Source organism: Elephas maximus, chromosome 1 (genome assembly GCF_024166365.1).
Source record: "Elephas maximus indicus isolate mEleMax1 chromosome 1, mEleMax1 primary haplotype, whole genome shotgun sequence".
NCBI lineage: Eukaryota > Metazoa > Chordata > Mammalia > Proboscidea > Elephantidae > Elephas > Elephas maximus.
Genome location: NC_064819.1, coordinates 107,763,900 through 107,790,430, shown reverse-complemented (window position 1 = coordinate 107,790,430; position 26,531 = coordinate 107,763,900). Strand labels below are relative to the sequence as shown.

Below are 26,531 nucleotides of genomic sequence, written 5' to 3'. Positions count from 1 at the left end.
GAGGATGGGGAGGAGGGTAGAGTAACCTTAGAGTTAGCGGTAAAAGGCTTTTGGGGCTCTGATTTTCACATCTTTTCTCTGTCTAGCCAGAGTTCAGATGTTGAAGTCAGCCAGTCAAACCTCAAATCCCTCTGATTTGGCTGAAGGAATAATTCAACCTTTTATAGCCCAACAGTTTCTTGTCACCTCTCAAAACTGGAAATCAAGCTATCACAATTTTATTTCTGGAAAGAAACAAAAACATTAGCCAAAGAAGTTTGTCTTTGGAAAAGGGAGGAGAGATGGTTTCTTTTTTTTTTTCTTGTTTTGTTTCAACATTCTGCCCATGAAAATGCATTGCATGCGTGTGTTTATCTATCTAATCTAATCTTTGTAAGGGTTAGCTGGGGCTGCAGAATTACAGGCCAGGTTTTTTTCCTTTCCGTATTAAAAAAAATTAATGATTTTTTGTGTGTGTGTGTCTCACATTCCGTACATCTTCTCATCTATTTTCCATCATTACAGCCAGTTCCTGCTGTTTTTCCCCTCAAGACTCCCTCAATTCTTCTACTCCCATTGAACCAGGGCAACATACCTTCTTCAGGAATCTGCTACCCTTCTTCTCCCTCTCTTCCTCTTCCCTTTTTGTTATCCCAACTTCTGTTGAGCTGGTTGTGCATATTCGTTGAAACCCTGGCGGTGTAGTGGATAAGGGCTATGGCTCCTAACCAAAAGGTCAAGTCGATAGTTTGAATCTACCAGGTGCTGCTTGGAAACTCTGGGGCAGTTCTACTCTGTCCTATAGGGCCCCTATGAGTCGGAGTCGACTCAGTGGCAATGGGTTTTTTTTAATTTGTGCAGGCACTTGGACATTATATAAATCAAGCTACCTGTCTTCACAAAACTTACTTTTATTCAGGTCCACAAAAGCTATCACAAACTTTGTTACATACAAAAGGACAGAAGACTACTACTATCTAGATGTAGTAAATTAAAACTTTACAGGCTTTTGTTCCATTTGTAGAGGATCAGGCAAGGAAGGAATTTTGTAGAAAACAAGGGAAATGGGCATGCTTAAAGGAAGTGAGTGAGCAGGGTGAAAATAGAAGGCAGAGTTACATAATGAGAGAACAAAAGAGAGAGTGGAGAAAGATAGCAAGGAGATAAAAAGTATATTGAGGTATTATTTACATTCTTGGCTTTCTGATACTCTGCCCCCCCCACTAAGGTTCCATCCATCCTTTCCATAGCCTACCTGCATAAGATGATTCTGATGACATTGTTATTGACTCACCAACCTGTCTTTCTTTTCAGGAGCAATTCAGGTTTCCAAAAGGAAGGACTGCAGCAGACATCTCTGCCTCAGGGAGGCCTGGATGGAAGCCACAGAGTCCACAGAAGTGATGAGCGCCCTCGTGGCCAATAGGCAGTTACCTAAAGGGTCTGACTTCCAGAAGGTGGGTATAGCTGCTGGGGAAGGGATAGGTTGTGGAGAAGACGCTGCAGTTTCACTTTCCAGGAAATGATGAGTTGGGTGAGTAAATACTTCTATGTGTGTTTGTATCTTCATACCAATAGAGGAGGCACAAGGTGAAGATGGGCATAGAAGGTGCCCCTCCTCACCTCATTTAGCATTGAATCAGCTATCACCTAAACTTCCATCTCTCATTTTGTGCCACGATACCGTGTTAGAGCTGTGGAGTTTGGGTTTGTCCATCCCTTCTGGGCCCTGTGCCCAAATGTCCCTAGCAAGTAGAACATCTTCCATCTCTGTTCCAGTGTCCCTTACCAAAATCAAGGTAACAATTGGGCATGTCCTTAGAGGAGTGTGATATGAATAGTTAAAGGAAGTTGCCAGGAAGGAGGTATAATCACAAAAAGGATGTCTGAGAAATTCTGGGGTATCACACCCTGTCTTAGTTATCTAGTGCTGCTATAACAGAAATACCACAGGTGGATGGCTTTAACAAAGAGAAATTTATTTCTTCACAGTAAAGTAGGCTAAAAGTCCAAATTCAGGGTGTCAGCTCCAAGGGAAGGCTTTCTCCCTCTGTTGGCCTTCTCATCAATCTTCCCCCGGACAAGGAGCTTCTCTGCACAGGGACCCCAGGTCCAAAGGACTCACTCTGCTCCTGGCACTGCTTTCTTGGTGGTATGCGGTTCCCCGCCCCCAGCATCTCTCTGCTTGCTACTCTCTTTTCTCTCTCAGGAGATTCTCTTAAGACACAATCCAATGTTGTAGATTGAGTCCTGCCTCATTAACACAACTGCTGCCCATCGTTCCTCATTAACATCATAGAGGCAGGATTTACAACATATAGGAAAATCACACAATATGCGGAATCCTGGCCCAGCCAAATTGATAACACACATTTTTGGGAGACATAATTCAATCCATGACTTAACCCCATTCAGATTTACTGCTTCTGCACACACTGAAATGTCAGGTACGTGGAAGCAGCAAGCATCCTTTCAAAATACTGAGGAAACCCCTTAGTCTTGTCCGTCTAAATTGCCAGTAGGTGCTTCTTTTGTACTTTGTGATTCTGGGAGGGAGAATACAGTGGGGTTGAGAACAAGAACAACAACAACAAAAAAATTAGCTGACCTTTAAGTTCTTCAAATGCTTAAGTTCATTTAAATCTGAGCTATCCCAGTTCCAGATTTATCTAGAAGACCATTAGCGTAGTTTTGTCCCTTATTTGTAAATCGAGGCACTTTTAGGATCCTGGGGGTCTAGTTTACTGTCCAAATACATCTGTGGTTTTGGTAATTTTGGGGAGTACTCACGATGTCATAAATACAAAGAACTGCATAATGTACAACCAAAGCCATCAGTAGAAAAGGGATAAGAGGTGTATCAGGGCCTCTTGCTGCTGAGGTTTTATCAGTTGAAGGACTACTCATTCCTGAGGCGTGACCCTGTGGATGAAGCAATGGAAAGCAGTCTGGTGCCAGGGCTGCCAGCACATTGTCACCACCACTTTCCTTCCCTGCGCCAGCCTAAGATCTGTTTCTCATCAGCCACCACATTCCTCTGCTCAGGAACAGTCAAGGGTGTGGGTCACAAGCTTTCATCCCTAACTGTGAATTCCATTCCTACCTCCAGCCCGTTTTGCTGCTTGAACCCCCGTTTTCCAGTGGTGTGTGAAGTACATGACTGAGGTATGCTGATCTGGGGGATGGGCAGGGGAAGGGGAACATTTTTGAGAATAATATTTCTCTCTTGCGGCTTCTTTTGTTTGATATGTTAGCATTTGTATATATTCAGAGTGATGAAATATTTAAGATCTATTCCTTTTTTATTGACATATAATTCACATAACATTACATTTCACATGACAAAATTCACCATTTTAAAGTATACTTTAAAATGGTGATTTTTTGGTATATTCACAAGGTTGTGCAGTCATCACCACTATCTAATTCCAGGATGTTTCCATCACTCCCCCGAAAACCTTGTGCGTATTACCCAGTGTACATATTAGTCTCTCCCAGTTCCCTCCTGCCCCCAGCATCTGGCAACCGCTAATCTACTTTCTGTCTCTATGGATTTGCCTATTCTGGACATTTCATATGCATGGAGTCCTACAACATGTGGCCTTTTGTGTCTGGCTTCTTTACTCAGCATAATGTTTCCAAGGTTCATCCATGTTGTAGCATGCATGTATCAGTTGTAGCAGTGCTTGCTTCTGTATTATGGCTGAATAGTATTCTGTTGTTTTTCTAGTCATTTTGTTTATCTAGTCACCAGTTGCTTGGCATTTAGATTATTTCCACTTTTTGGCTATTATGACTAATGCTATGAACATTTATGTACAAGTTTTTGCGGGACCTATGGTTTTAATTCTTCGCGATATATACCTAGGAGTGGAATTGCTGTGTCGTATGTAACTCTGTTTAAGTTTTTTTTTTTTAATAAACTTTTATATTAAAGTATAATATTCATATTTTAAAAAAGCATACACATCAGAAGTGTTTAGCTCAACAATACTCAGAAAGTAAACACATCTGGGTAACTAACACCGAAATCAAGAAAGAGAATATGACCAACACCCCTAAAGCTCCTCTCATGCCCTCTTCCACTTGCTACTTTCCCAAAATATAGCCATTATTCTTACTTCTGTTATAAGCGCTTTTTTTATTACTGAGGTGAAAGTTCAATAATGTAAAATTAAAGGTATGGAACAATTCAATGTCATTTAGTACATTCGCCATATTTTACAACCACCAGTTCTAATTCCAAAACATTTCATCACCCCAAAATAAAAACCAAACCCATTAAGCAGTTAGTCCCCATTCCCCATTCTCCTTCACCCGAGCCCCAGTGAAACCCTCTTCCTAAATGTTTCTTTGTTGGGAGGTTTTGGATTACTGATTCAGTTTCTTTTCTTGTTATAGATCTGTTCAGATTTTCTGTTTCTTCTTGAGTCAGTTTTGGTAATTTGTACGTGTTTAGGAATTTTTCCATTTCATCTGTGTTTTCTAATTTTTTTGGTGTACAGTTGTCAATAGTATTGTCTTATAATCCTTTTTATTTCTGTATGATTGGTAATAATGTCCCTACTTTCATTTCTGTCTTTAGTTATTTGTATCTTCTCTTTTTTTTCCTTAGTCATCTTAGCTAAAGGTTTTTCAATTGCATTGACTTTTTCAAAGAACCAACTTTTGGTTTCATTGATTCTCTGTAATGTTTTTCTATTCTCTATTTTGTTTATCTCCACTCTAATCTTTATTTCCTTTCTTCTACTAGCTTTGGGTTTAATTTCCTTTTCTTTTTCTAGTTGCTTGTTGTAGAACTGTTTATTTCTCCCTTTAGTTCTGACAATGTTTGCTTCGTGTATTTTATGTTTCATATATTTTGGTGAGTCTGTGTTTATAATTGTTATATCTTCTTGATGAATTGTTCCTCCTTTGTCTCTTGTAACAATTTTTGGCTTAAAGTCTATTTTGTCTGATATTAATATAGCCACCCCAGCTTTCTTTTGGTTTGCATGGAATATCTTTATCCATCCTTCCACTTTGAACCTATTTGTGTCTTTAAAGTGATTCTCTTATAGACAGAATATATTATATTTTTATGCAAATAATACATGCCTTCTATGTTTCTTTGCCACCTGTGCCCTTCCCCATGAGGTATTCTCATAAGTGCCGCTATGCCAATTATTTTTTAGTGTAAAAAAAAATTGGCATATTGGCAGTTATGAAAATACCTCGTGGTGCGAGGGCAAGGTTAGCCAACAAACGTAGAAGGCACACATTATTAATGTAAAAATATCGTAGTTGGATCCCTGGAAATCATACATTAAGAAAGTACGTATATAGTACTATGTACAGTGTCAGACCCTTTGTACAAGATGATAAAATGCGTAAATACAAGATGCTTTTCTTCTACTACAAAGGCGCATGTTATAATAGGTTATATTAATTAGGAGTTTTTGGTTGCGAGTAACAGAAACCTAATTCAAACAAGCTTGAGAAAAATAAAAGGGTGGGAGGATTTTGTGGCTTGGTAACTGAGAAACTAAGGTCGACCTAGATCCTGGAAGGCAGAGATGTCACTAGAACTCTCTTCTTCACTCCTGCAACTCTGCTTGACTCTGTTCATTTCTTCTTCACCTCATTTTGAGAGCTCTTTCCACTCGAGCAGGATGGTCCCCATCAGTCTCAAGCTGCCATGGCCTTGTAAGCTTCCATCTAGAAAATGACAATGTATCTTTTCTGGTAACACTAAAAGTCTCAGGGAGGACACTGATTAGTCTATCTTGGGTCACATTTATATCTCGGAACCAGCACTGTGGTCAGGTGGTTGGGGTACTCAGACCAGGCCCAGGTCACAAGTTCACCATGGGAAGGCAGGGTCTGCCCTACTGAACCGTCTTGACATAAGTTGCATTAACATGGTCTCGAGGAAGATGAGGTTCTCCAAAATAAATTCTGCTAAACAGAAAATAAAAATGTCCTCTATAGAGCTGCAGAGATTTAGTGCCTTCTTTCTTTTTAGCCTTTCTCTTTGTGACTTTTCATCAAGAGATGGGTGCCCAGGTTCTTGTCTCCAGTACAATAGTAGCTGCGCCTCCTTTTTTTTTTTTTAGTAGAGATTAGAAATAAGGACTTTATAGCCTTGCCTGTTCCAAAAGCTCAGAATAAGAAGAGAAAAACCCCAGTCATTTTGGAGTTGAGAAGAAGCTGGGGCTTGACTCCTGATTCTGTGACCTTGAGCTTCATAGAGGAACTAAAAGACTCCTTTGTTGAAAGGTAAGCATTTGCATTTGTCTGAATCCTTAAGTTTAAACCCTTTTAGCTTTGTTAACATACTGTCATGATCTAGAAGAACTGTACTCACGTATTATAAAGAGTTACCTCCCCCTAGACCTTAGTACAGAGATGAAGAAGTTGGTGGTAGTTTATGCCAATTCCAAAGAGCATTGTTACCATTACTAGAATGATAAGCAAACTGACCACTGAGTTTCACTCCTCTTTTTTTTTTTTTACCTCCTTAGTTTCTGGCATATGGATACATTTTCATGCTACAGATATTTGGGAGTAGTTACTTTTATATATTCTCAGATGAAATACACATTTCCAGATGATACTACAGAAGCCAAATCCATCTTTGCATAGAAGACCATCGTTCAAAACTGTTATTGATTTCTTTATGAGCAAAGATTAAAGGCAGTCGTGGTGAAGGGTCAGGGGGTCCTCTATGCAGTCTTGATTCTGAATTAGTCCAGCTGATTTCACTGAGTCACAAAATGTAACCCACTCAGTAAATCCCAAGCTACCAGTACAGATAGCTATACAGAGATTGCCTTCAACAGGTTCCTGTGATGCCAAAATGATGCTGGAAAACAAGGGGAAAAAATCAAACAGATTCTTGAAAGAGTCATAGGAGATGTATGGCTATTAAGCAACAATTCTCTATAGGTAGGGGGATTAGTGTGTTTTTATTAAAGCATATTCATTCTATTTGTTTTTCTGTATATTTCCATTTGTATTACATTTTTTAAAAGTAATATAAACTACAGAAAGTAGGGTTTTCTTGCTGGAGGGGATGTGCGGAAGATGGAGTGAGAAAGCTTAAGGGATATGGGTAATAAAGATTAAGAAATACGCTCTAAAGAGGTAAGACTGATTTTTCACAGACATACCAGAACCAGGTACTTTCCCTTTTAAAAGTGTCGTCTAGGAGCAAAGTTCTTGATAATGCCTTAAAAGGCACAAGCCTATGACCATTTAGTTGAGTAAGTCTACAAAAACTCACTGCAAAGCTAACCTGCCATATAATAGCAGCCATATATGCAAGGTTCTTTATAGTTTATATAACACATTCTCTGATTTGCCACATATTTAATGATAGACATAATTGTGCTACATGCTAATTAAGCTTAATTAGCAAGTTCTTATGGATGACTAATTAATGGGACTGGTTTGCTGCCAAAACAAAATTTCAGTTCCCTTTTTACATTATGAGCTACCTAGTATTTATAATCAGGATCAGTGTAAATTATATTCCCTTTTGGGCATCATACATACTGATCCTCATGTACATTAAGAAATTCCTGAGATCTTACTCCTAGGCAGGTGAGCTTCCCTCACTCCAGGGCTTCTGTTACTACTAGTGTCCCATTAACTCTCAACCCCTTCCTATTCCTACATCTCTGTCTAACTTCCTATTCCTACTGACGCTCGTCTACTTATACCTGAGGGGGACTTGCATATAACATTTACCATTCATTCACCAACAAATGTTTATTGAACATGTATGCCAAAAAGTTGAGCAAGGCACTAGAAACACACACAGGGGTTGGCAAGACAACCCTGGTCCCTGCCCCCGTGGAGCTTACAGACTAATAGGGTAGACAAAGCCTAGACTAGGGTGGGGGAGGTAGGCAGGAGGTTGGCAGGCCTATTTGACTCTTTCACTAAGCTACAACCTAGCCTTTACCGGTAATGCATGGGTCTCCATCTGCCTTTTATCCCTCATTTTGTCCAGCAGTCAGGCAAGGAAAACAGGGTTGTCATTGATTGGGCCCCCTCAGCCCTATAGCACAGGCTGTTATGGGATATAGTACTTGGGACCAATAGCCTGGTATTGAGTAGGTGAGGGAGCTGAGTGAGCTGAGTGAGGCAGGAATTGGTGAGGTGAAGTTATTAGAGAAGTGAGTTCCCAGCAAAGAGACAGCATTTGCAAAGGCCTTGAGGCAGAAAAGAGTTTGGCAGGTTTAAGAAGCTCATTTAGTATGGATTATGCAACAGGAAGAATGGCTAGAAGATTGGAGAGGTGGAGGGCCTGGGTATGGAGGGTTTTAGAGCCAAGTTAAAAACTATCCTGCTGCCACTGCGAAGCCATGGAAAGGTTTCAGTGACATTTTCGTGGCCCTTGTCTCTCAACCCATTATTTCCTGGACAGGCCCTCTTTTCTTCAGGTACAGAGCTACCGTACAGATAAATTTACCATCCTTTCAGGCTGAAACACGTGGACAACTTAGTAGAAATCAAGCTTAGGAGCATAGAGTGGGAAGAGTGTGGGCTCTGGAGTCAGAATTCTTGGGGCCTGTATAATGTTGAAGAAAGTTCTTAACCTCTCCAAGCCACTTTCCTTTTCTGTACTTGTGTTAATGTAACATACATACCCCTCATCAGGTTGTTGCAAGGATCAGAAATAACAGGTACAGTGACTGACATTCCATAGACGGTAGCTGTCATTATTTCAGCAATGCTCTCTTGCTCACACAAATTCAAAACTCCTCTTTGGGAATGGAATCACAGAATCATAGATTGTCAAATTGTGAAGAGACCTTCAAGGCCTGTCAGCTTATGATGTTTTCATCCCTTATGCACACTGATGATCAGTTGGTTTGTTGTCCAGTGTTACTTATATCCAGACAGGAAGCTCACTACTGTTTGAGGCGGCCTCTTCATGTTTGGGCTCTGTTAAAAGGTTCTTTCTTAGACTGAATCCAAATCTATCTTCCAGTGGTCTCTATCTAGGGGTCTTGGTAGTGCCCCTAATACTTTTTGTGACAGCATTCTAGGTGTTTCAGGTCATTGTCTCCACCCCCACCCCCTCCCCACTCACCTAGAATTGAAAAGCTGAAGGGGAAAAAAAAAGTTGAAGAGCCTTTCTCACAGCAGTAATAACAATATCAGTTCATCAAGAAAACACAACAATCCTAAAACTTAAGTGTACCTAATTGTTGTTGTTATCAGGTGCTATTGAGTCGATTCCAACTCATAGTGACACTATGTACAACAGAATGAAACACTGCCCAGCCCTGCACTATCCTCCCAATTGTTATGCTTGAGCCCATTGTTGCAGCCACTGTGTCATTCCATCTTGTTGAGGGTCTTGATCTTTTTCACTGACCCTCCATTTTATCAAACATAATGTTCTCTAGGAACCGGTCCCTCCTGATAACATGTCCAAAGCATGTGAGACGAAGTCTCTCTATCCTTGCTTCTAAGGAGCATTCTGGCTGTACTACTTCCAAGACAGATTTGTTCGTTCTTTTGGCAATCCGTGGTATATTCAGTATTCTTTACCAGCACCACAATTCAAAGGCATCAGTTCTTCTTCAGCCTTAGTTATCCCACAGCTTTCACATGCAGATGAGGCCATTGAAAACAGGTGCACCTCAGTCTTCAAGGTGACATATTTACTTTTTAACACTTTAAAGAGGTCTTTTGCAGCAGATTTCCTCAGTGCAGTGTATCTTTTGATTTCTTGACTGCTGCTTCCATGGGTGTTGATAGTGGGTTTAAGTAGAATAAAATCCCCAACTCAGCCTTTTCTCCATTTATCATGATGTTGCTTATCAGTTCATTTCTGAGGATTTTTGTTTTATGTTGAGGTGTAATCCATAACGAAGCCTGCGGTCTTTGATCTTCATCAGTAAGTGCTTCAAGTCTTCACTTTCAGCAAGCAAGGTTGTGTCATCTATATAACGCAGGTCGTTAATGAGTTTTCCTCCAATCTTGATAGTCCAGCTTTTCGGATTATTCGCTCAGCATACAGATTGAATAAGCATAGTGAAAGGATACAACCCTGATGCACAATTTTCCTAACTTTAAACCGTGCAGTATCCCCTTATTCTGTTGGAATGACTACCTCGTGATCTATGTACAGGTTCCTCATGAGCACAATTAAGTGTTCTGGAATTCCCATTCTTGGTGGTGTTATCCGTAATTTGTTGTGATCCGCACAGTCAAATGCTTTTGCAAAGTCAATAAAACACAGGTAATAGTGCTTAAAAACATGAAGCCAAAAGTATTAGGGGAAGATTTTTAATAGTAATAATAGTAGTTATCATGTAATGAACACTTACACTCTACTGAGTGCTAGAGATATACAGAAAAGTAAGCCTCAATCCTGTGAATTGAAAGTACGACAAGTAAACAAGTATGAAAACATTATGGATACTGTGAGAGAGGTCTGTGCAGGGGACACGGGCGGGGAAGATTGTCACCTGGTCCTCATGAGAAAGGGGCTTGCCTCTTAGAGGAGATGGTACAAATTGCACCTTGACCATTGAGCAGGTATAATATACACTCAGCTGGATTTATCCATTTGTGGTATTTGTTAAAATAACCATTTTAGTGAGTTTAGCCACAACAACTGTTTTTTTTTAAAACAACCACTGTCAGTAACAGCAAATACATTCCTACAAGAAATGTTGGTTTTCCCTGTTAGCATTTGTAAAAAAGGAGTCAGGGTAGTCTGACCTCCTCTAACTTCACAAGGGGGAAAGAGAATCAAGATCAACAGCCCAAGGCTGATTCCTATGGAGGTCAGATATGCCTCCTCTCTCCACTATCTTTACCATTTCTGACACCAGCCATCCCCCCTACAGCACTCTCTACTTGTTTTCTGAGTTCGATAATTCATTGCAACGACCACACAGAAGTCACAGACAATACTCACGATTATGGGGTTTATTAGGGAAATAATAGGTTGCAGTTCAGGTTCAGGAACACTCAGGATACAGTTCTTCCATCAGGACAGCCTCTGTTCAGTTATGCCCACAGGCATGCTTCTCTCTGGCTCCTCAGCCTCTGCCTTGCTTGGGCAAGTGCTACAAAGCTCTTTTAGCCCTGCCAATAAGTACCCCAAGACACCGCACTGCAGCAGTAAGCCTTGGACCGAAGATGCTCAGCTCAGGCTCAGTAGGTCAGCAAACCTAACTCCACCCAGGGCCCAGAGGCACCCTACTCTGGCAGCAAGCCTCCTGCCCAAAGGGACTCAGCTTCTCGTACCGTGGGCCTGAGAGCCCACTGTGCCATCTCCTGCTGCTGCTTATCTGCCACTGTTTCTTCCTGTCTTCAGTGTTCCTGCTCTCTCTCTCTCTTTCTTTCTATGTCTCAGTCTGTGTCTTCTGGTTCCAGGAGGTTCTCAGTGCAGGGATCCCGGGTCCAAAGGATACACTCCGCTCCTGGTTCTCCCTCCCTGGTTGTGGTGGGATCCTGTCTTTCCCACCTCTGGGGTGGCTCATTTCAAGCAAAACTGACCAACCCCCTTCGTGGGCCACAGTTACTTTATTGGTACAGTTCCACCCAGTCACTGTGTGTGAGTGACAAAGGCCATGGCTAGAAGGGCCACATTAAGTAACTCATTGCACTGCAGCATTCTGTACAAAGCCTCTTTGTAAAGAATAACAAAAACCAGGCAAGAAACGAGTGAAATGCTGTGATTTGCTGTATGTGCAAATGGATGGCAACTGTTTGGAAAGGAGCCTCCACTAGCCTTTTCTCAGCACTGACCTGGAAGAGCTAAAGGATGCTGTATTTGTCTTGGCTATAGAATACGGGAATGTCACAGAAAACGGGAAGCAGTAAAGCATTTGCCCCACTGACATTGCAACTTGTGTGAAAACAGCATGGAACTCACACTCAGATGCTTGCTTCTTGGTGTTGGACCCTGTGCTGGATACTGGGGTAAAGATGACCTGCCTAGGAGGCATGAGGCACCTGCAGAAGGTGATCTTAGGTAGAAGGTGCCTGGAGGCCTTGGGAAGGGATTATTTGATGTGCTGTGGAAGTTCTAAGGAGGATAGATCCCTGGGCAGATAAAGTTAGGCCTTCCTAGAGGATGAAGCATGTCTACAAATAAAGACATCAATGCAGTGCTTCACTCTCCTAACGTGGAGGCTTCTCCATGAGAGCCATAGAGAACCTTTTGGCAGTGAACTTAAAACTGCCTTCTTCAGGAAGAAACAAATGAGGCAGAAGCACAAGAGTAAAACTCAGACGAGGATTAAAATAAACAATAAACCCATTGTTGTCAGCTCCAACTCATAGTGACCATAGAATAGAGTAGGACTGGCCCATAGGATTTCCAACACTAAATCTTTATGGAAGCAGACTGCCACCTCTTTGTCCTGCAGTGAGTCTGGTGGGCTTGAACCTCCGACGTTTCAGTTAGCAGCCAAGCTCTTAACTACTGCACCACCAGGGCTCCTATCAGTGGAGGATAAAACTGTAATATTTTTCAAGTTTGTTATAACTATTTTCAACAGCTATAAAACTAAGGATCTTTAAATAGTCTCCATAGCAAGAAACAAATAATGAAAAAGTGTAGACAAACTTGTCCACAATGTATAAGCCTTACACCCTTAGAAGTCAACAAGGAGGATAAAACAAGTGTTGTAAGCAAAAGGTACTGATGGAGACAATGTAGGAAATAAGAATGTTGAGTGGAAGTTCATAGACTTCCAGGGACCTTAGGCACTACCCCATCCCCATTGCTCATATGAATCCAGAGAGGATCTTGGACTCCTAGCAGGGCACAGCACTACAGCCCAGTGATGAATTTAGTAAACATGGTCCCTTCAGCCCTTTCTGAGCTGGCTTGACATAAGAAAGGAGCTTACTCCAGAAAACTTTTCCACCACAATACATCATGGAGGGGTTGTCTCCTTTGCTGGTCAACTGGCACCAGGTAATTAGCTCTCCCTCTTGCTCCTCACTTGCTTAAGTACTGTTTGTTTTTAGTTTCTCTTCTTTTAACTAGTTCCCTTCAGGATGTTTTATTATTATTGCTATTGAGACCTAATTCATATATCAAAAAATTTACTCTTTTAAAGTGTATAATTCAGTAGTTTCTGGTATATTCATAAGACTGTGCAACCATCACCACTATCTAATTCTCAAACATTTTCATTTCCCCAAAAAGAAACCTGGCACCCGTTAGCAAAAGACAAAAACAAGACCAGTTGCCACTGAGTAGATTCCGACTCATGGCAACCCCATGTGTTTCATAGTAGAACTGTGCTACATAGGGTTTTCATGGATGGAACCTTTTGGAAGCATATTACCCGACTTTTCTTCTGAGGCACCGCTGGGAGGTTCAAACCACCAACCTTCTGGTTAATAGCTGAGCACTTAACCATGTTCGCCACCCAGGAACTCCTGTACCCATTAGCAGACAATCCCAATTCCTCCTCCCTCCAAGCCCTGGTACTCACTAAATCTACTTTCTTCCTCTATGGATTTACCCATTTTGGACATTTTGTACAAATGGAATCATACAATATGTGGTCTTTTTGTCTGTCTTCTTTCAGTTAACAATGCTTTTAATGTTCATCCATGTGTAGCATGTATCAGTATTTCATCCCTTTTTATGCTGAATAAATCATTGCATGGATATACCACATCAGGTGATAGGCTTTAAGGTGTTTTCACCTTTTGGCTATTGGGAATACTGCTGCTGTGAACACTCGTTTACAAGTTTGTGTGTGAACATGTTTTCAATTCTTTGGCGTAGTGGTTAAGTGCTACGGCTGCTAAACAAAGGGTCAGCAGTTCAAATCCCCCACGCGCTCCTTGGAAACTCTATGGGGCAGCTCCACTCTGTCCTATAGGGTCGCTATGAGTCGGAATCGACTCGACGGCACTGGGTTTTTTTATACCTAGGAGTGGAATTGGCCATATGGTAACTCGATGTCTAACGTTTTGAGAAACTGCCAGACTGTTTTCCAAAGCAGCTACTCCATCTCACATTCCCACCAGCAGTGTATAAGTGATCCAGTTTCTCTACAACCACACCAACAGTTCTTATTGTCCATCTTTTTAATTCTAGTCACCCTAGTGGGTGTGAAGTGTTATCTCATTGTGGTCCTGATTTGCATTTCCCTAATGCTAGTGAAAAAGATTCCTGAGAAGGGAAAATGGTTAAGCACTGGACTGATAGAAAGGTTGGCTGTTCGAACATACCCAAGGGCAATCAGCTTCCAAAAGGTCACATTCTTGCAAACCCTATGGAGCAGTTCTACTCTGCGCACATGAAGTCACCATGATTAGGAATTGACTCCACAGCAATGGGTTTGGGTTTTTTGGTTTTTAAATAAACGTTGAGCATCTTTTCATGTGCTTAATGGTGCTATTACTAATATCTTTAATTCATTATATCATTAATATCACACACAAGTGACATTTTGCTGAAGATCATTCAAAAGCATTTATCAACAGGGAACAGCCAGAAGTTCAAGCCAGATTCAGAAGAGGATGTGGAACTAGGGATATCTTTGCTGATGTTAGGTGGATCTTGGCTGAAAGAAGAGAACAGTAGAAACATGTTTAATCTGTGTTTTATTGACCATGCAAAGGCATTCAGATGTGTGGATCATAACAAATTATGGATAACATTGCAAAGAATGGAGTTCCAGAACACTTAATTTTGCTCATGAGGAACCTGTACATAGACCAAGAGGCAGTCGGATTCCAAGAGAACAAGGGAATACTGAGTGGTTTAAAGTTAGGAAAGTTGTGCGTCAGGATTCTATCCTTTCACCATAATTATTTTATCTGTATGCTAAGCACATAACCCAAGAAGCTGGACTATATAAAGAAGAACTCGGCATCAGGATTGGAGGAAGTCCCATTAACAACCTGTGTTATATAGACCACACAACCTTACTTACTGAAAGTGAAGAGAACTTGAAGCACTTACTGATGAGGATCAAAGACCACAGCCTTCCGTATGGATTACACCTCAGCATAAGGAAAACAAGAATCCTCAACTGCACCAATAAGCAACAACATGGTAAACGGAGAAAAGATTGAATTTGTCAAGGATTTCATTTTACTTTGATCCACAATTAGTGCCCCCATGGAAGCAACCATCAAGTAATCAAACAACACATTGCTTTGGGCAAATGGGCTGCAAAAGATCTCTTTAAAGTGTTAAGAAGTAAAGATGTCACTTTAAGAACTAAGGTGTGCCTGACCCAAGCCATGGTATTTTCAGTCACCTCATGTGCATAGAGAAGCTGGACAATGAGTAAGGAAGACCGAAGAAGAATTGATGGTTTTGAATTAGGGTGTTGGCAAAGAATATTGAATACGCCATGGACTGCCAAAAGAACAAACAAATCTGTCTTGGAAGAAGTACAGCCAGAATGCTCCCTAAAAGCAAGGATGGCGAGACTTCATCTCACATACTTTGGACATGTTATCAGGAGGGACCGGTCCCTGGAGAAGGACATCATGCTTGGTAAAGTGGAGGGTCAGTGAAAAAGAGGAAGACCTTTAATGCCATGGAGTGACACAGTGGTTGCAACAGTGTGCTCAAGCATAACAATGATTGTGAGGATGGCACAGGACTGGGCAGTGTTCTGTTGTACATCGGGTCGCTATGAGTCAGAACCGGCTCAAGGGCACCTAAGGACAACAATAGTGCTATTTGAATATCTTCTTTGGAAAATGTCTATTTAAAATCTTTGCTCATATTTTAATTGGGCTATCTTTTTATTGCTGTGTTGTAAGAGCTCTTTGTTCTGGATATTAAACTCTTAATATATTTTCTTCCATTGGGTTGGTTGTCTTTCACTTTTTTTTTCCCCCCACTTTTTTGGTAGTGTCTTTTGAAGCACTGCTGAGCTACTTTAAACAAATATTTCAAACTAAAATTAGACTTATCTGATTTTAAAGAAAACTAAATTAGACATATGTAATTGGTGTCTAAACTATACTTTTAAAATGTAATAAGGAAGCATTACACTTTTACAAGCAAACCTTTGTATGCAGACCACGTTTTGAGGATTCCAAACTAAATCCTGAGCCCGTTAAGGGACCTAACAGAATGACAGCTATCGCTTCTATGGAATTTATGTGCCAGGCACTGTTTGGGCACTTCACGTATATTAGCTCATCAAATTCTCACAACAATCCTATGAGATAGAGACTGTTACATAATATTTATTGTACTGCTAAGAAAACGGAGGTAGAGGGAGGTTAAGTAATTTTCCTGAAGCCAAACAATAAGTAGCAGAGATGGGCTCTGAGTCTGACTCCAGATTCCCTTGCTCTTAACCATTCTCCTAAAGTACCAGCACGGGATTCGACCATTTCAAAGAAGCTTATCCCCTCGCTTTGGGGACAGAATCGAGTGTTTTCATGGTGTCTGCACGCTGGGCATTTTTCCTCTCGGTACCAAGCCACACATGTGTCTTCCTTGCATCGCTTCCCTCCCGGTCCGGAACCCGCTTGGCTTCAGGACCCTTCCTCCTAAAGTGTCAGAGGCTTTAGTATTCTTCAAAGCAACTGGGAAGTCGCCTGCGTCGCCCAGGTTCTAAATTCCTAGCGGCCTATGGTCGCCGAGGAGCTGTGGAGTCAGGCCAATGAGGCTCAAAGCTGGGCCGTGGGCGGAGCCAGCGGAGGGGGCGGGAACGGAGGCCTCTCGGCGGTACCTACTGTGTGCTGCGTTCGCTGCCCAGAGCAGAGCCATGAGCTGGACCTGCCCGCGTTGCCAGCTACCCGTTTACTTTGGTGAGGGCCGGGCTGGGGGGGGGGGGTGGAGGGGAGGGGGTGAAGATGGGCGAATGTGGACCACTGTGTTTTCTGAGGTGCTGGTGACAGCGGGGTGCCAGACCCCTCTTTCCACCTGTGACGGCGGGGGGGGGCCCCGAACCACCACCCTTTCCCAGCTGGGACCCCCTGCAAGAGCCAGGTGGGGCACATCGCGCTGGGGCTGGCCTCCCGGAGACGCACCCGGCCGTCTCCAGGTAGCAGGGCGGACGGGTCTGGTTTCCCCAGAAGGCTGAGGGGTAAAGGAAGGCGCCCGATGCTCGGCCTGGTTCTCCGCAGCCCGGTTCCACCTTGTCCCCCACAGCTGAGAAGGTGAGCTCCCTGGGCAAGAACTGGCACCCCTTCTGCCTGAAATGTGAGCGCTGCCACAGCATCCTGTCCCCCGGGGGGCACGCAGAGGTGAGGCCCGGACAGGGCACATAGCCTGTCACTTCCCCCAGCCCCCGACCACTGCTTTCAGCCCTGGAGGCCCGCCAAAGGCAACCACAGAGACCAACCCCAAAGCCACCCACCTGTGCGCTCTACTCCAGCAGTGGGGGTTAGAGTGGAGGACAGCAGTGTCGCTCGACCCACTATGGCCCTTCCTCCCTCAACCACATTGGTAATTCTGCCCAATGCCCACCAATGCCAGCCCACCCCCCCCTCCCAACTCTACCAGGCCAGGTCAGCAGAAAGACACACCTGGCAGGCTGACTTGGGGGAACACCTGTGGGGCACAGAAGAGGGCCCCTCCACCCCTTGACCCAGAGCAACCCCCCCTTCTGCTTTTACCCAGCACAATGGGAGGCCATATTGCCACAAGCCATGTTACGGGGCTCTCTTCGGACCCAGGGGTAAGTAAGTACCAGCCTGGAAGGGGCCCAGGCACAGCAGAACTCTCCTGTGGATGTGGTCTGCAGACTCAAGCCTGTCCTCCCTTGTTTTCTCTGCAGGGGTGAATATTGGTGGTGTGGGCTCCTACCTCTACAATCCCCCCACTCACACCCCTGCCAGCAGCACTTCCCTCAGCCCCAGCAGCTTCAGCCCCCCTAGACCCAGGACTGGCCTTCCCCAGGGAAAGAAAAGTAAGTGAGGTTGGGTCCCAGTCCCTCCTCTTCCTGAACCTTCCCCAGGATGCAGCAGGAGCTAGAGTGAGGTGCAGTCTTCCACTTGGGTCTCTGCTCCAGATTCTTACAACTTTTGTTCTTAACAAAGTCTTCTGTTTTTTTGATGTTCCCTCATGTCAGCTGTTAAGCAGTAAATAGGGCAGATGGCATTATCATCCCATTTTGCAGGTGAGGAAACAGGTCCAGAGAGGGCAAGTGACCTTGTGCAGTCACACAGCTAGTCAGAGGCAGAGCTGGCCTGGAACTTGAGCCTCTCTCAGGGCTGTGGAAGGAATGACTTATGGTTGAGGGGTCATTTGGTTGGGGCCAGCCCCTCACCTTCATCAACTCCCCTCCAGCTCTTGTTCTTTCCTCCCACTGCCTGGACTGGGCATTGACACCATGCTCCCCAACATCTGACACCTCTGCCCTGGCCAGCTCATGTATCAGCTTAGGTTTCCTGAGGATTGAGTTGCTGACAGGGTTGGGCTGCTGGGCATCTGAGCCCCTGGGAGGACAAGAAGAAAGCAGGTGGTCCCTCTTGCATGCAGGGATAGGACAGGAGGTAGGGTCAAAGGGGCTCAGCTGTGGGCCACAGGAAGGCAGACTCGTGGCTGCCTGGATGGGGTTGGGGCTCTGGGATGTGCATGGCTTTTGGAAGAGGCTAGTGCCATGTGCAGGCATGTGCTGGTGGGTCCTGCTTAGGCCTCGGCCCCCACCTCAGCCCTAGCAAGGGCCTCTTCCCCTTAAAGGCCCTCCCCACATGAAGACATTCACTGGGGAGACTTCACTGTGCCCTGGCTGTGGGGAGCCCGTCTATTTTGGTAAGTAATAGTAGAAAACTTGGGGAGGGGGTGTAGGGTGGGCAACAGGGGGCAGGGAGGTGGTCCAAGGCATGTGGGTCTTCCTGCCTGTTCCCAGTGCAACCGCCTCTTTCCCCCACCAGCTGAGAAGGTGATGTCTTTGGGCAGAAATTGGCACCGGCCCTGTCTGAGGTGCCAGCGCTGCCAGAAGACCCTGACTGCTGGGAGCCATGCTGAGGTGTGCAGGGCAGGGATGGGTGGGTATGTTGGGAGGAGGGAGACTGGAGATGGGAAGAGACAGGCTGAGATGGGCTTTCTTTTTCTCTCCCTGTCCCAGCATGACGGCCTCCCCTACTGCCACATCCCCTGCTACGGCTACCTGTTTGGCCCCAAAGGTGGGCAGCCCCACCCTAGACACTGAACCTAGAGTATGGCATGTATATAGCCTGTGGGGATGTGAACAACTTCCCCTGTGGTCAAACACACCCCAGCCCTTTTCTAATTCCCCCCAACCCTCAACTGAACACCCCTTAGCCATAAGGCCCTTGGTGATGGGGTTCTCTCCCTCAGGTGTGAACATTGGCGACGTGGGCTGCTACATTTATGACCCAGCAGAGATGAAATCCAAATGAGGTGCTCACAGCAGAGATCACTCTGACTCAGGCTGCCCACCATTCTCTCTGTGGTCCACTGGGAGCTCTAGAATTCTTTAGTCCTATCGGGATGGAGGGAGGTATAGGCCTGGGCCTAGGCTCCATGGGAGGAATAGGCATGTGGGCCAGAGAGCCTGGACTTTATCTGACAACTCTTGCCTTTCCCATTCCTATCTTTCCTATCTGGCCACGGGTCATAGGCAATCCCTTTGAAGAGTGGCCTCCTTGCCTTCCCCATCCCTTTTGCCAGCAAACTCTGGAGGTTCGAGGTACTCATAAAACTTGTTTATTGAGCCTCAGCCTCCCTGGCTTCTCCAATAAAATGTTACCTCCCATGACTTCAACTCTTCTTTGGGCATGAGGCCTAGACAGTGGATTGGAGGATGGGGAGTGTGTGTGTGGTGGGGGGTGGGGGGGTGGGGGTGCATTGTCCGGCAAGACCAGCCAGGGGAATAAAAAGCTCTGTTCTCCTGATCCCCTGGCCCTGGCATTAGGCAGCCCCCTGCCCACACAGTGGACAGCATGTCCTGTAGTCTTCTTGGTACCTGAAGTCATCATGGGACAGTCTTCTTTAGCACCATCTCTAGAAGAAGCACCTTCTTCAGCATTTCATTTGAGTATGACAACAGATCCTGTTGTGAAGTCTGCTAAGAGGCTTCATTATCTCATTTGAGAGATGAACAGATTAAGGCCTGGTGAGGGGAAGCCACATGCCCAAGGTCACACAGCAAATCAATTGCAAAGCTGGAATCAGAGCCCAGGGCAAACTCAGTGGCTTCCCATCTAGGGCTCTCCCCACAGCTCCTTATTGCTGTCACAACCCAAAGAACACCTTTATTCAGAATCCCCCCAGCCATGAGAGGAGGGCTAGAATTTTCCAGTGGCTCACTGCATTCTGGGAAGTCACCCTGTTGCTGGAGGCAGAATAGTCAAGGCTGGATGAGCACAGGGAGGGGGCACCAGTGGCAACTGCAGCCTTGAGCAGAGAGCTTGATATCCCCAGTCTTGGCAACAGGGCCTGCCCTTCTGCTCTCCCAGACCCTGCTGCAGAGCTTCCATGGAGGGGCAGCCCCCAATCCCACTCAGTCCTGGACCTGCTTCATGTACATGTCTTCCACCTGACGGCTGGATGGGCATTAGGGAGAAAAGTCATGAGCAGAGCAGGCTTAGGCCCTGAGCCTACCATCCACCCTGCCCCATCAGGACTGACCCAGGACTCTCCCCAGCCTGTGGTAATGCAAACTACTCCCACAAGTGACTCACACACGTTTGTACACACATGCTGAGTAGGCATACCTTACTGCACATACATAAACCTCTTCCTGGTGATCTTGGGTATTTGTGCATACACACACATATCTGGGACTCATATACAATTTTTACACACTCAATATATACCCCAGGTCCAAAAAAAAACTCTTTGTCAAGTCAATTCTGACTCATAGTGACCCCATAGGACACAGTAGAACTGCCACATAGGGTTTCCAAGGAGTGGTTGGTGGATTTGAACAGACGACCTTTTGGTTAGCAGCCAAACTCCTAACCACTGTGCCACCAGGGCTCCTACCCCAGGCCATGCACCCTAAAACATGCTCAACTGTGCAGTTAGATACATGCACCAAGTACATATGTGCAAACATGTTTTCCTCTCTGAATTCTAAGGTGTCACAAGTACCCATATGCATGTGCTTACACATACGCGGACAGAGCCCTGTGCACCCACCTCTTTGTCTCCACATCCTCAATGGTCTCTGGCAAGTGGGCCTGCCTTGTCTCTGGCAGCAGGAGGGCAGTGCAGGCAGCCAGCAGGGTGATCCCCCCGTAAGTGAGTTTGGGCAATGATAGCCACACGATATCCAACAAGGCTGCCAGTGGGGCCAAGGAGGCCCCCAGACGGCCTACCAGTGCAGTTAACCCCATCCCAGTCTGTCTGTTCAGAGAGAGAGGATAGGGGGCAAGGGTTAGTGCTCATACAGCTCACAGGGCTTGCATCTTTCCTGGGCTGGCAGGCCCTGGAACCCCTTCTCCCCAGACAGCTAAGAGAGCTGGGGCTTCTTTCGGTTGGTCTTTTCCACCTGGCCAAAGGCTCCCATTCTCGATGCCAATGAGGTACCATCAAGAATAATCATTGAAGAAGAAGAAAAGTCATAAGAAAGGAGGTGGGGATAGGGTAGTACGGAACAAAAAGGGCCAGAGGCTTGTACAGGCCCTGCCATATTGTCAGAGCCTCAAGCCTTTCTAAACAGACCCAGCTGCTTAGAAGCCTCTTCTCCCAAACTGCCAGCTCCTGGAGTCACCACCCAATAGCTAGCTGGAAGGGCTGCCAGATCTTGTGTCCAGAGACAACACCCAAGGGCAGCTCTGCTTCAGTGGTAGTGAATGGGGTGGGGTGGGCAGGATGGGGCTTCTTGTGACTATTTTCTTCCAAGGGAGGTCCAGACAGGTTGCCTGACTTGGCTCAGGGTCACAGTGTAGAAGATGAAATGCTGCTCCCCTTCGCCCAGACTCCGTCAAACACAGCCCCTGATGAGCACCGTATTCTGAATATGGTGTCGGGATTGGGTGAGAGGATTGGAGTGCAGTGTGTATGTAGGGATGTTGGTAAGAGATGTGACTAACAAGCCCACCTCTCCTCCAGGAGCCCAGGTGCCCCTACCTGAGCACGGTAGGGTACAACTCTGACGTGAACAGGTAGGCAGTGGTGAAGGCAGCTTCAGAAAAACCCTTTCCCATCACCGCCAGGATAGTGCCCCACGGCCCCTTCTCTGGAAGAAAAGCGCCACAATGCAGTAAGCGGCCCTTGTGGAAGAACGAGGGCTTCCGGGATAGGAGGTGCGGTCTCCGATGAGTGGGCGGGACTTAAAGGACTGAGAGTCCCAGCTCCCCGCGGAAGGGCGGGAGGTTTCGGGCTAGGAGGCGGGGCTCCGGCGGGTGGGCGGGGCCCAGGGGTGGAACTTCCGGGAGTGGGCGGGGTCTGAGGGCGGGGCTCACCAGAGGGCACCAGTATCCAGATGCCCAAAGCAAGGGCCGATCCCAGCAGCGTTCCCGCCTGCGTGAGACGGCGTCCGGCATGGCGTACCGACAGGTAGACTAGCAGTTTGGAGGGCAGCTCCACGGCCGCAAACAGCAGTTGTGTCTGGTACACGTTGAGTCCGAGCCCCGACACGTCAAGGCTCAGGCCGTAATAGGAGAAGTTCACTCCAAACCTGAAGAGGATCGCAATGCCACTCAAGGGGCCTTCCTTCCCATCCTCTTTGTCTTCTCAGGGAGCCTTGGCTTTTAGCGGGACTGCCTCCTCCCCTGCAGTGCCCGATGCCTAGGATCTTTCCCCTCCCTGTAACTCCCCTGAATAGGCAGCGCGTCCCAGCGTCCAAAGCCGTTTATACTAATCGCCACAGCAACCCTGCCAAGTAGGAACTAATAGCATCCCTATTGTACAGAAGGGTCAGTGAGGCTCAGAGTGGTTAAGTGAACTGTCCAAGGCTGCAGAGTAAGGAAGGGCAGAGCCTGAGTTAGAACCTAGGTGTCTCTGATGCCTGCTGCATCTTGTGACCTCGCCCAGCCAGATCTCCTCCTGAAGCTAATCCTCCTGCCTCCCACAGTTACTGTTCATTTGTCCCTCGTCCTTCTCACATCCAGTCTCATCCTGGCGGCTGCCCCACACCAGCCCAGCCAGGTTCAGGACAACCACTCCTCACCACACCACCATGCAGCACAGTGAAATGTGTCGGAGCCGAGGCGTGCGGAACAGGTCTAAGTAGGAGGGTTTCTGGACCACCCGCTCCTTGGCTGCTACCTTGCTCAGGGCCTGGTGGGGGAAGAGGCAAGTTTGTGAGATCAGAGTTGGCTATGTGGCCTTGGCAGGGCACGTTGCTCTCTCTGGGTGTCTGTTCCTCCCCTCTGCCAGGTAGGGGGGTGGAGGGGGAGTGTGTGCACATGGGAGCTGAGAAAGGTGAAGGTGGGCTCTGAGTCAAGAGTGTGGGTAGGACATCCCAAGGAGTTTGGACCTTTCCTTAGGGGTCAGGGGCTTTTCCTGTCAGGTACCGTGAGCCCCTAGAGGGAGGCACTTGACATAGGACACACACACACACATTCACCCTCACCTCCAGGCTCAGGCCGTCCTCACCCATGGGGCGCCCATTAAGCCTGGCACAGCGGAGCAGGTACCTGTGAGCCTCCTCCACACGACCCTGGGTCAGAAGCCAGCGGGCAGACTCAGGCACCCACCTGCAAGACAGGCACGGGGCTCTTCAGCGATCAAGTTGGGTTCTGGGACTCGATGACAATGCCCTAAGCCACATCTCCATCCTGGTCATGCCACAGGCTGTCAGGCTAAAGACCCTCAGCTGGGAACATTTCCTTCTCCCCCTACCGCCCCCCACCCCCACCCCAATGAACTCTTACTCATCCTATAAAAAAAAAAAACAACAGTATCCTCGAGTTCATTCCAACTCATAGTGACCCTATAGGACAGGGTAGAACTGCCCCATAGAGTTTCCAAGGAGCACCTGGTGGATTTGAACTGCCGACCCTTTGGTTAGCAGCCATAGCACTTAACCACTATGCCACCAGGGTTTCCACTCAACTTATTAGGCAATTCAAAAGCCGCCTCCTCCCAGACTTCCTTGTCTGGGCCTAGGTATCCCACAGAGAACAACCCTGCCCTATTGAACTGAATTGGCCTTACCCTCAGTACCTCGGTCCACAACACCAACCACCCACAGGAGGGCATAAGATGAAGGAGAGGCACATACTCAGAGGGCTATCTTTGGGAGGAAATGAAATGCCCACCCTGCCTGGCTTCCCACCCTCCCTCCAGGGATCTTTCCACACCACACGCTGGCCCTGGTCCCACCCCTACCTTAAACTGTGCCTGGCTGTGTCTGTCTTTCCTTCTCTGTCTCTGTGCCTCTCACAGACTCTTGTTTTCTCTGTGTCTATTGCCATCTGTACCTCTGAATCTACTGTTGAGTTCTGTCTTTTTCACTCACTGTCTCTCACTGGTTTCACTGTCTCTCACTGGTTCTGTCTCTGTCTCGCCACCTCTCTCTAAAGATCTTGCTCTCCATTTCTCACTGTCCTGTGCAGTCGTCATCTGTCTCTATCTCACCTCTGTCTATTAGTCTCTGTCTGTGGTTCTATCTGTCTCTTGATCACTGACTCCAGCTGTCTCTCTCCATCTCTCAGTCTCTGAGTCTCAGTCTCTGATTAATTCCATCTCTGGGTTCCTATATCTCCATCTCCCCAGCTGCCCCAAGGCCTCACCAGAGGCTAACAATGCCTGGGGCGCAAGGTAGGGTGACAGCCAGCAGAAGCCATCGCCAGTCTCTGATCAGGTACCCAATTAGTGCCAGCAGCATCATGCCCCCTGTCCAGAAGGTGCTGCTCAGGACGCCTGCCACAGTGCGGTGCCCCACGTCCAGCCACTCCAGCTCTAGGCCCAGGGAAGGGGCCAGACAGAAAGACAGTTAGTGGGAGCCAGATGGGCTCAGTCGCATCCTTGGCAACACCTCCCTCCAGCCCTATAGGCCCTGTCCATCCTTTGCCTGTCTCACCCAGTGGCATCACAATGATGGTAAAGCCAGCCAGAGCTGTGCCAGTGAGGGTGCGGGTGATGGCAAACATGGTATAGCTGATGGAGGCTGCAGATGCCAGGCCCAGCACCAGGGTACTCACATAGGCCACCAGTAGCAGGCGGCGGCGTCCAAACCTGCAACGGGTCATGCAGAGTCAGCTCCCCCATGGAGGGGAGATCCCAAGACAGAGGCAGACTAGGCCCATACCCCTGCTAGTGGGAGAGAGCCTCCCCATCCCACCTCCCTATCAGCCCCACGGCTCACCCCACCTGTCGGACAGGTATCCGAAGGCCACGGCCCCCACTAGCACACCAGCAAAGAAGAATGTGGACGTGACTTGGTTCAGGCCTTTCTGCTCACATACCAGGTCCCACTGCAAGGACAGACAGGGAAGGACTCCAATGGGCACAGGACTCCTTCTAGCTGGCACCAGACCTTGGGCTTTCTGATGTCAGCTGAACCATCCCCCTCTGCCTCCATGCTAGATATTAAACACCCAACTATTCATCCCAGCCAGGGGGTATAGGACACTTGTCCCCTCCCCAGTCCTGCAGCCTCAGCTGCTTCCCATGGAGACCTCGACCATGACAACAGGAATCCTCCTCCCTCCCTGGAGAGAGTCAACCCCCACCAGCACCCCATATCCAGATGGGCTATGTAAATCCCAGACCTGGGGCCTGAAAAGAGGAAAGGAGAGAGGGAGATCTCTGTGGTTTCCCCACCATTTCCTGCAGAATTACCCTTCTCAGCCCTCTGTCCCCAGTTCCTGCAGCCATCTTGGCCCCCCTCCCTCCACCTTCAACATCTCCCAATTTAATAATAGCACCCCCTGGGATCGGCCCTTACTACAAGCCAGGAGCTAGGCTCAGTGCTTTATATTTATAGACTCCAACTACAGATGGGTAAACTGAGACTCTAAGAGGTAAAGTAGTATATCTAATGCCCACACAGTAACCACCCAAGGCAATGGCAGCCCACCCCACTCACATGCCCCACAACCTCTGGTACCTCGGTTACAATGGTGGAGGAGAACTGTGAGCGGTCATACTCCCAGCCCTGGGGACAGGCCATTGTGGGGGACACCCCCTCAAGCTCCTCAGGGCTATGTCGTCCTCCCACCAATGTGGTGTTGAAGAGTGGGTGGGGGTGGGTGAAGCGGAGGCAGGAGCTGAGTGTGCCATTGGATTCCCTGGGCAGGTAGGCCTCTAGCCATTCATCCTGGTGGCTGAAGTTGTCAGGGGCTCCAGGCAGGGCACAGCGATGGGCAGGCACAGCAGCCAGGAAGATAGGCAGGAGGAAGTGCAGGGGCTGCAGCAGCCGGGGCAAAGCCAGCAGGGCCACATTCCGCAACTGGAAGGGCCCAAAGCCACCTACCTGATGCAGCAGCTCCTCAAAGCCCATGCTGCCCACCCACCAATCGTCCCCAGTGCGGGCTCCCTCTGCAGTGTCCAGCACAGCTCAGTCTGCCTGCCACCTGGACCCTTGGACTCTGGGGGAGGAGCAGGATGGACTGATGGGTGGAGAGCCTGTAGCCAGAATTCGGCCCTCAGGGGCTGGCCCAGGACCGGGCCCTCCCCAGTCACCCAGGTTTCCAGGGACCCCTGTTCATCTGGCCCAGTGCCTAGAGGGGAG

At 47.0% G+C, this 26,531-nt stretch overlaps 2 protein-coding genes across 4 annotated transcripts; one reads left to right on the top strand and one right to left on the bottom strand.

Annotated features, from left to right (window-relative positions):
- The first annotated feature begins 15,828 nt into the window (after positions 1-15,828).
- Positions 15,829-19,672, top strand: LOC126081273 (cysteine-rich protein 3). 3 transcript variants are annotated; one of them, XM_049893045.1, is made up of 8 exons: positions 15,830-16,743; positions 17,087-17,181; positions 17,558-17,615; positions 17,715-17,846; positions 18,620-18,691; positions 18,814-18,908; positions 19,008-19,065; positions 19,241-19,672. In XM_049893045.1, exons 1-8 carry the CDS (start codon positions 16,596-16,598, stop codon positions 19,300-19,302), a joined length of 720 nt encoding a protein of 239 aa, XP_049749002.1. In that variant the 5' UTR covers positions 15,830-16,595; the 3' UTR covers positions 19,303-19,672. The 3 variants fall into 3 exon arrangements, with proteins under 3 accessions (XP_049749003.1, XP_049749002.1, XP_049749004.1); XM_049893046.1 differs by lacking the exon at positions 18,620-18,691 and having other exon boundaries at positions 15,829-16,743; XM_049893047.1 differs by lacking the exon at positions 19,008-19,065 and having other exon boundaries at positions 15,831-16,743; positions 19,241-19,308.
- A 563-nt stretch (positions 19,673-20,235) lies between these two features.
- LOC126081220 (solute carrier family 22 member 7-like) lies at positions 20,236-26,300 on the bottom strand. Its single transcript, XM_049892940.1, has 10 exons — positions 25,908-26,300; positions 25,169-25,272; positions 24,879-25,033; positions 24,589-24,757; positions 23,427-23,550; positions 23,022-23,131; positions 22,315-22,529; positions 21,980-22,088; positions 21,047-21,253; positions 20,236-20,448 (listed from the first exon to the last, which is right to left on the bottom strand). Exons 1-10 carry the CDS (start codon positions 26,298-26,300, stop codon positions 20,406-20,408), a joined length of 1,629 nt encoding a protein of 542 aa, XP_049748897.1. The 3' UTR covers positions 20,236-20,405.
- Between the last annotated feature and the right edge of the window lie 231 nt (positions 26,301-26,531).